This window comes from Xylocopa sonorina, chromosome 7 (assembly GCF_050948175.1).
Source record: "Xylocopa sonorina isolate GNS202 chromosome 7, iyXylSono1_principal, whole genome shotgun sequence".
In the NCBI taxonomy this organism is placed as follows: Eukaryota; Metazoa; Arthropoda; class Insecta; order Hymenoptera; family Apidae; genus Xylocopa; species Xylocopa sonorina.
In genome coordinates this window covers 6453286-6462688 of record NC_135199.1, presented here as the reverse complement: position 1 = coordinate 6462688, position 9403 = coordinate 6453286, and the positions used below count along the sequence as shown (strand labels likewise).

General features: G+C 44.4%; 1 protein-coding gene across 1 annotated transcript; it reads left to right on the top strand.

Moving 5' to 3' along the window:
* The first annotated feature begins 1582 nt into the window (after positions 1–1582).
* Positions 1583–9003, top strand: LOC143425152 (sodium- and chloride-dependent GABA transporter 1). The gene is made up of 11 exons (XM_076897704.1): positions 1583–1808; positions 5377–5673; positions 6117–6251; positions 6341–6469; positions 6554–6707; positions 6796–7167; positions 7236–7452; positions 7763–7915; positions 7995–8198; positions 8309–8479; positions 8723–9003. The coding sequence occupies exons 2-11, from the start codon at positions 5382–5384 to the stop codon at positions 8858–8860; spliced, it is 1965 nt and encodes a 654-aa protein (XP_076753819.1). The 5' UTR covers positions 1583–1808; positions 5377–5381; the 3' UTR covers positions 8861–9003.
* Positions 9004–9403: the final 400 nt, after the last annotated feature.

Sequence of the window (9403 nt, the reverse complement as noted above, 5' to 3'; positions counted from 1 at the left end):
CTTCAGCTGAGCAAAAATTACTTGGACTCGTACCTCAGAAGGTCAGCTTTCCCTAAAATTCTCTAACAGCCTCGAATCTCTTTATTTATCCCACAACCTGACTCCATGTCGACCACTAAATCCAGTCTCCTTACGTTCGCGTTCCAATCGTACTGGTTGCAAGCGGAGCCCTTGGAGAAGAAGAAATGTCCGCAGACGAACGACAGCGAGGCCAGTTCCGTTTGCGACGAGTGTCGATCGGAGATATCCAGCGACGTGGTCCATCAGCCGCGACGAGAAGTGTCGCCCATCTCGTACGGGACCAACTGGACGCCCAAACCGAGTTTCGCCAGTTACAAGGACCCCCAAAGGAAGATCTCGATGAAGTCCTTGCACACTGTGGCCGTGGTGAACGACATCCAGGACTCGGATGACCTCTCGCCAAGGCAGTTACGTTACAAACGTGGCTGCCACACGGTTATACCGAATAACTGTAGCGATCAGTCGAGTGGATGTTGAAAGAAGCGTCGTGAGACACCATTGGTATTGTTAGAAGTGGTTTTGAGAGGGGTTGGACTTCGATTTGGGGTGGAAAATTTCGACGCGACGATTTTCTGAGCTGCCGTTAGTCGAACGGGGTCATGAATTGTGAAATTGATTTTTCTGATGACACGCGAAGCCTGGTTGCGGTAGGGGTGGGTGGTAGAGGGGGTTGTTTATGAAGACATCGCGTGTCGAACGGGTTTCGATGAATTCGCGATGGATTGAGTCAGCGATCTGTGATTTGAACCTGTGGAATTTATTATATGACGACATGACTAGACAGTTGGAAGTGTGCGAGTTGAAGAAATTGAAGATCTCGTGGATATAATGATGCTTGAGGACTATAGAACGACGTATACGCTTTAACAATGGTAAGAGTAACAGTGAAAATCATTTATTAGCACGAGTAATTATTTTCTCTAACGAGACCTTTAAAGAAGAGACAGAGAGAAATTGTGCAGTACTCAGAAACCAGGTAGATGAGTAATCGCGTCTCATTATTTTCTCTACCCTTACAGAATACGATATAAATAGGATAATATAAGTATAGAACGATTGTAGAAGATATTGTACTATATTGTACCATAAAAATTATACTCATATGTATTTTTCGTAATCACGATTCTGTTTTACTTCGTAATCTCTATCTGAAGACCCAAAAATGCGGAAAATTCCCAAAACCAAGGACAAACTGTGCCTCGAACGATCGACGGGACTTCGAAATTGCGTTCTTAAACATCCCCAGCGATCCTCCTCGATAATTCATCGAGGCGAGGAGTCCTGATGGCTCGAAGCCCAGGACAAGTTCGCCCCAAGTGTCTTGAGGGGGTGGTTCGCGGCCACGCATGCGTCCAAAAGGGGTAGCACTCCCCGTTTCGCGACCGAGCATTATTCCGTAACAACCCTCGCAGGGTAGATCGACACGAGGCACGCTCGTTGCGATCTCTCACGCAGTGAAACCACCACGAAGTCGAAAGCGTGTCAATCGCGTAGCTGCTACCACTCACACGTAAATAAATTTCTAAATCGATAAATCGAGCCACGAGTCGAGTATATCGCGATTCTTGTGCGGTCCACGAGAAGCTGGAGGATCGGGCGTGAACGATTTTGTTTTCCTTCGCGGACGTCGTCCTCTGTGAGCCGAGGAAGACTTTTGCGGGTTGCTTGGGACGTGAACGTTCCTCAGACGACGAGGGAGTCTAGCAAAACGTTACAACCCCAGAATCTACGTATATTCTCGTGAAACTTTGACTACCTTGCTGTTTTAATACTTGGAGGAACATTTGGTAAGATATATGCTTTACTTTTTATAAATTCTATAACAATTACTCAACCACTCCATCCAAATTCTACAATAGCTACTCTGCTATTAAAAATAATTAAATATCAAGGAAAATTTGCATCCAGAAACCGCTCTTACCGATATCACAGTCTTCTAACGAACACCACGCTCGAAATTCCCTCACAAACACTGATTGCCCTTAATTAACACAAAAGCCACTGAAGACACATCCATCCAAATTCTACAATATCTACTCTGCTATTAAAAATAATGAAATATCAAGGAAAATTAGCATCCAGAAACCTCTCTTACCGATACCACAGTCTTCTAACGAACACCACGCTCGAAATTCCTTCACAACCACCGATTGTCCCCAATTAACACGAAAACTAATCGATCTGGATCGTCAAACGTCTCAATGTGGAAGAATTCTGGAAAAGGGTTGTTTCTTAACGAGCAACGACGATCCAGCTCGTCCACAGATCCACGTGCACCGCGTAACGTGGCGTAACAAAGTTTCCTATTGATTTTGCGTTCGCATCCGTGGCGCGCGCGCGTGCATTTGTGTACAAAAGGAGGCTGAACACGCTCGCGCGCACGCACACGGGGCCTGTCTGTGTGCGAACGCGCGCACGAGCGCGCGATACGATTCAGTAACGCACAAACACACGCACTGGTGCTCGTACACGTGTACAGGAAGGCAGCCACGTGTCCTGCGTGTGTCTCTTTCTCTCCCTCTCGCCCTGTCCCCCTTTTTTTTTCGCCGCCTGTGAATCGTCCCAGCGATAACAAGGGTAGCGGGTCGCGAATCACGCAGTAAAGAACCCTCTCGAGGAAAGGGGACGCTCCCATTCAGTATGGGCAGCCAGTTCTCGCGAGCACGAGGGATCGGATTAAAAATAACCCCCCTCAACATCGCCATGGAAGTATTAAGGGGGTTTAAGAGAGAAAGTAGCGAAGGGTTCGAGTGTCGTTGCGGGTTCCTCGCGATTAATTCAATTGCTGTCGTTGAATACCAATGGCGATCAGTTTTTGTCGGTAATTTTTATAAATATGACGTTTATATCGAATAAATATATTCAATCGATGCATTAGAGGAAGATTAGATGGTTGAAGCTAGTTGATTGGTATTTCTACGCTGGTTGACTGATTTATGAGGGCACACGTAGGAGTTGTAGCAATTAATTGAATATCTCGCTTGCGACATTTCGTTTATATTGAATAAACATATTTCAATCGATATATTAGAGGAAGGTTAGACTGTTGAAGCTGGTATTTCTTCGCTGGTTGACTAATTAATGAGGACACACGTAGGAGTCACAGCAATTAATTGAACGTTCCGCTTGCGAGACTTCAGCTAACGAGAACTGTAGTGTGAAGTAACTTTTCTCCTTCGATAATCACTCGTTTAATATTTTACTGATATTAGATGATGAAATATATAGTCTTCTTATTAATTCTTAGCACAACATTACGCAAAGACGCGGTTAAATTTCAGATTTCTATAGCTGCGCCTGAATCGTCGACTTGTACTACTGGATTTACAGAATCTAGTGATATCACCCTAAAATTTCCACGTTATCTTCACAAAACTCCAAAGTATCATTAATTACCGTTATTTCTCGATAAAATTCCAAAATTCTGTCCTTTGTCCTCCACTTTTTAGTACAATTACGACTAAGAGGATCGCATTAGCTTAGGCAGTTAAAAGCCCAGCAGATTAATCGTTAACGCGTTTAACTCGCGCGCAGAGTGATGGTACTCGTAGCTGAAGTACATCGCGGAAATTAATTTGAGCACATAATCACCGTAACACACGCGGAACATTGAGTTTCCAGTAAAACTTTCGCGAGTGAAACAAGATGCATTCCATCGTAATTAACGCATCGCGTCCAACGAGCTTCGAGTAACCCCAAGTTCGATCGATCGTGCGTTAAGAGCAATGCGAAAAAATGAACCAGCTCGCCACGCATCGTCGCAACAGTCTTTGTCGCGTTGTTTTTTCATCCTGAGATTGAACTGGAATAAAGGTCAGCGTGGCACGCGTGACAGTAATGAACGCGCGAATTGAAAAGCTTACAAGAGAGAACGACGTGTAAACGTTGCGTGCTGTCCGTTCGCGAAATCCGTTGTCGCGTTAATTAAATTTATCTATGTAAGCGCGTCCACTCGACGTGGCGCGCTGAAGAGCGTTTCAGTCGACGAGGAATCGAGGCACGGAAAATTAATGAATTCCCAGAAACGAGTTTGAAATATTATTAACGCAAACGTGCGACGATTCACTTCGAATGTTCTGAAATGTGAAAAATTTCTTTTCGCTGAAGAAATTTTTTGTTATTTCAAAAAGATCGATTTGTACGGATTTCTTTTTACGAGGCTATGTAATTTATGACTTGAAATTTATGTAGAATTTATGGCTTGAACATTGTGTACAGTGTACCACGAGATTTCTTATCGATTCGCGGAATAATAAACATCGATTCTTCATTAGAAACGCGAGCAGTAGCCATCAACTGCAATTGCACGATGGTAATTCGATGTTTCCGTTTTGTTTATCGGCTGAGAATCGAGTTTTGATGGCTGATCGTGCACAGCTAAGCCAATATTGTAACTCAGTCCAGCTTACCTGGCCTCATTCGCATATTTCATCCAAGCACACATAAAGACGACTAATAGCTGTATTCGCTTGCGAGACTGGAGCACCGCGTGGCACTGTCCACACATTGAACGCCAAACAAGCTCGCGCTCGTTACGATTATCTTTGAAAAACCAACGAGAATGCTTCAATTAAAATCTGACGAGAACTTGGAATGAAACAGCCGTGTAACACGAGAGAAATCCTTGAATTGCGCGAGTAATGACGCGACGCATTAGACGTAGCTAACGAACGTGCACTTCTTTCGAGAATATTCTGAAATTTATAGTATCATGAATGTCAAACGACCACGAACCGCGTTCCGTTTTTCTTCAACTGGTCGTCCTAAAATGTCTCCAACGCGGGAACTTAAAACGAGGAAAATTAAAAGCTTTCGTCTGAAATTGATGGTACAATGAAAGGACGCAAGGAATAATGTTTCAAATTAAGAGATTCCAAACCCCTCGAGACTCATGGTAATAAACCAGCCATAGTACAGAAGGGATTACATTCTCCTACTTGCGTCCCCTTCGTTCTCTCAAAAGAAGAGAATTCACCCTTTCTGCTCTCAACAATAGCCTCGCATTCCTCCAAAAACGTCTCCTAACTTCTGCACACACAATGCTATCTACCAATATCGATTCCACATATAGAGAACTTAAAAAGTAAGACTCTCATCTAAAAACCCTCCATTAACTCGAACCCCAATTACTCGTCGACGACAAACTCCCACGCGAAACCACCCCTGGTTATGCCTCGTAACCAGCGTACTCCTCCAAGAATCGCGTGCGATCTTCGCAACGACGATGGCCAGCTGCGTGGCGGGACAGTGTTACGTAACCCTAACCCAATAATAATCCGTCTCGCGTAGCCAAAGTCACGGTCGAACGGCCAAGGCCGCGTCGGTCCGAACGATCAACGTATCGCGTGATTTCAGACGCCATGCCGGAGAAGATGTACTACTGGGGCGAGGAGAAGGACCAGGTCGATCCTGAGCAGACTTTCATCGAGTTCAAGGCGAAGTCGGACAGGACGAGGGAGTCGTCGCGCGCTGCAGGCAGGATGACGGTTGCAGCGCCCCAGGCTAGGCTGACGGAAGCCGGGAACCGCGAGGAGGACGCTGAGCGCGGGGGTTGGGACAACAAGCTGGACTTTTTGTTCTCGTGCATCAGCGTCTCTGTGGGCCTTGGCAACGTCTGGAGGTTCCCGTATTTGTGCTACAAGAACGGAGGCGGTGAGTTCTTTTTTCAGAAATAATTCATCGTTTGACTGCGCTTGTTCGATGCGAACATTCGTATCTTATGAGTTTCAAGAAGCTACAGGAATATTTTAAAGAAGCGTGATCAAATTTAATTCTAAAGGTTTGAAACTCTTAAGAGATATGCGTATATTTTAAATGAAATTATGAGGAAAGATTTTCATTGGAAATTCAATACTCTAAACAAGCAAACGTTTAATTTGTATTGCGTACCAATGACGTTGAAATAACACGATGCGCGATCAAATACGGGGGACACATAGCTCTCTAAGCGAGGCAATTAATTCTCGACCATGAATACATATTCTGTTGACAATCGCATGCCCACCCACGCTTGTGTCCTCTAAACGGGGGCATAATTCGGGGAATTCGAATTGAAACGCGATTACGAATCGATCATTTCGACTGTCACGATTCAGGTGCCTTTCTGATCACGTATGGCATCGCGATGCTGTTCTGCGGGATTCCTATATTCTTCCAAGAAGTGGCTATTGGCCAGTACCTTGGTGCTGGAGGGATGACTCTGGTGGGGCAATTGTGTCCTCTTCTGCAAGGTACTTTCAAATCACAATTCATATTCAACCTTCTCTCAGTACGCCAACATCCACAAGTAATTAATTACAACGTGTAATACTACATTCAGGTGTTGGATACGCTACCATGACGATCGTGTTCTTCCTAGACGTCTACTACTGCATCATAATCGCTTGGACGCTTTTCTACCTCATAAGTACCCTTGTCAACATACCAGGGGTACCTTGGAAGGGTTGCGGTCAGTCAACCAATCGATAACAAGACACAACCACCTCTAAACTCACTATTATCCAGTACTCAATGACGCTTCTTAACGTTGCAGGTAACTGGTGGAACACAGACAATTGTTACGATGGTATCGAAGGTATCGACAAGTTAAACGATACTCTTTACTCGAATACCACCCTGTCGAGTACAAATTCGACGCGTAACATCAGCATCCCTCACCATACTACCCCTGTAGAAGAGTACTGGGAGTAAGTGAAGGCTCTCTCTCTTGCTTCTCACAAATTCTTTTTTTGACTTCTCTATTTTTCATGAGACAAAATGTGATCTGAATTTCAGACGACGGGTTCTTGGGATCACGAGCGGCATCGAAAGCATTGGCGGCATGCAATGGGAGCTGTTTGGTAGCCTGATCGTCGGCTGGCTGCTCGTGTTCTTGATCATCCGCCGTGGCCTTCATCAGAGCGGTAAGATCATCTGGTTTTCAGCCTTGTTCCCCTACGTGGTGCTTTTCATTCTTTTGGGAAGAGCGGTGACATTGGACGGCAGCTACGAAGGGTTGCTCTATTACGTCACACCCAGATGGGAGGAACTGTTGTCGCCTAGCCCGTGGATCGACGGCGCCACGCAAATTTTCTTCGCTTACAGCATTGGTACCGGGGCTCTGCCTGCTCTCGGGTCGTACAACAAGTTCCATCACAACTGTTACCAGTAAGAGCGCTGATTCTCTCGTTTTTAGGTAGTTCAGATCGTTTCGTACGGCGAGTTTCTTATTTTAGAGACGCCTTGATCACTTGCGTGGTGAACACGTTGACATGTCTATTGGCTGGCTGCGTCACGTTCTCCATTCTGGGTCACATTGCGTTGGAACAAGGTACAGAGGTATCTGAGGTGGTGAAGAGCGGACCTGGATTGGTGTTTCTTACTTATCCAGAAGTGGTCCTGAAACTTCCTGGTGCCTCTATGTGGGCTACGATATTCTTCGTCATGTTGCTTGTAAGGAAGGTTTAATTTAACAGGTTGAGAAAGCGCACTCTGCTACTTTTGAGACTAATAATCTCTAGCACTTCAAAATGATACATTTCTTTCTCTTTCCTCGTGTTCCATTGGGAATATGTGTTATTAAAACATGGTTGCATCGATTCTCTTTCCAAGTAATTACCATGTGGCATTCAATTTTCAAGTTCTCTAGATGACGAATTTGACTTTACGAAAGCTAGTTAGAATAAAAGCTGGAGTCACTTGCTTAGATTTATTAAGTAATGTTTACGATTGAAACAATATTGTTTTAATCTTCTTTCGATAGATACTGGGTATCGACAGCGAATTCTGCATCGTCGAGTCCTTCATTACCGGAGTCGTTGATAACTGGCCAGATCTGCTTCGTCCCCACAGAAAGAAGTTCACCATCGCTATCTGCTGTCTCATGTTCCTGCTGGGTGTCCCCATGGTGACTCACGTCAGTATAAAAAAATTATTGAATCTTGACTACTCCTTTCTTTCCCATTGAAATTGTCAGACGAACTTCCGTGTTGCAGGGTGGAGTTTATATATTCCAATTAATGGACTTCTACTCTGCCAGTGGCATGTCGATACTGTGGGTCTGTTTCTTCCAAACGATCGCGATTTCGTGGATATTCGGGGCGAAGAAGTTCTGCGACTGTATTCGCCAGATGATGGGCATACGATTGAACAGATTTTGGTACATATGCTGGGTGTTCTTTGCTCCTGTTATCATGGCTGTAAGTATCAGTTCGATGAACTAGTGATTGATAACAATGGACAAAAAATTGTATGAAATATACACGCGTTACTCGAAGTAATTTCGTTCGATTTCTCGTTCATTTTCCAGTTCATATTCGTATTCCAATGCGTCCAGTACAAGCCACTGAAATACGGCAGCGATTACGAGTATCCAACATGGGCAGAAGCGGTGGGCGTTTGTCTCAGTCTGTCATCCATGATTTGGATACCTGGTTACGCTGTCTACTACGTTATCGTCACTCCAGGATCCATTAAGGAGGTGATTCTTTCGAACTCCTCTTTTTAAACAAAACAAAGACAAATTTAAACGACGATACTTGCACACTCGACATCTGGAACCATAAATGTTTTCCTCGATGCTGCTTTCAACTTCTCATGCTTTAATATTCCCAATATGGTTGCTCTCGCAGATTCGACTAAATTTAATTTAAAATGTACAATTTTATTTCTAAATTCGTTTCAAGTTAGCAGAGAAATTGAGTCGATCTGTACCTGGTTTCAGAATATCCTGAAAGGTCTGCAGCCGAACATGAAGTCGCATCCGAAGCTACCAAAGGGCGAGAAATCAGCAGTGATGCCAATGTCAGAGAGCAGCGCTGGTTTGATCACCAAGAACCACAGTTTCCTCAGTCAAACATGATCGCTGTAGTAAATAACGCCTCTTTATCCCCTACCGTAGGTACTAATCGTAGCACTTTAAGGACTTAACGAGCGAGGTTTGACACGCAGAGGAGCTCGACTTATCTCAATCGTTTACTAGAAATGTCGAACGAGTACTGTCGATCAGAGAGGACGAAACGTTTCAGACAAGATTATAGTAATTTACGGCTGTTGGACTCGTGTTAGGATCGTTCGAGTAGTTTTATCATCTGTTACGATTCTCAAACGTTCGATGTACCTTGCGAGCATGTTAGATTCGATGATGCGTTTGCGATTAAACATTTTCTTCATTTACGAATTTGCGTGAGCGATGTGGAGGGTTGTGAATCGAAGAGAGTGAAAACGCGTGACAACAGGTGAATGAAATTCGACATTCTGCTGCACCCAAAACACCCTTCGCGCGTGGGACCTCGCTCCTTCTATAATTGGTCGACGCGAATGCCATCAGTGAAAAAAAGTTTCTTAGAACAGCGTTACTCAAACTGTACACGCCAATTGTTTCGTGAAAAATTATGAAATTCGA

What these genes read in the sequence shown, in the direction of transcription:
- LOC143425152 (XM_076897704.1), top strand. Translation starts at nt 5,382, where the DNA reads ATGCCGGAGAAGATGTACTACTGGGGCGAGGAGAAGGACCAGGTCGAT. An exon ending in GTGTCCCCATGGTGACTCAC is followed by an intron (nt 7,916 to 7,994) that starts GTCAGTATAAAA and finishes TCCGTGTTGCAG; the next exon opens with GGTGGAGTTTATATATTCCA. An exon ending in TTGCTCCTGTTATCATGGCT is followed by an intron (nt 8,199 to 8,308) that starts GTAAGTATCAGT and finishes TTCATTTTCCAG; the next exon opens with TTCATATTCGTATTCCAATG.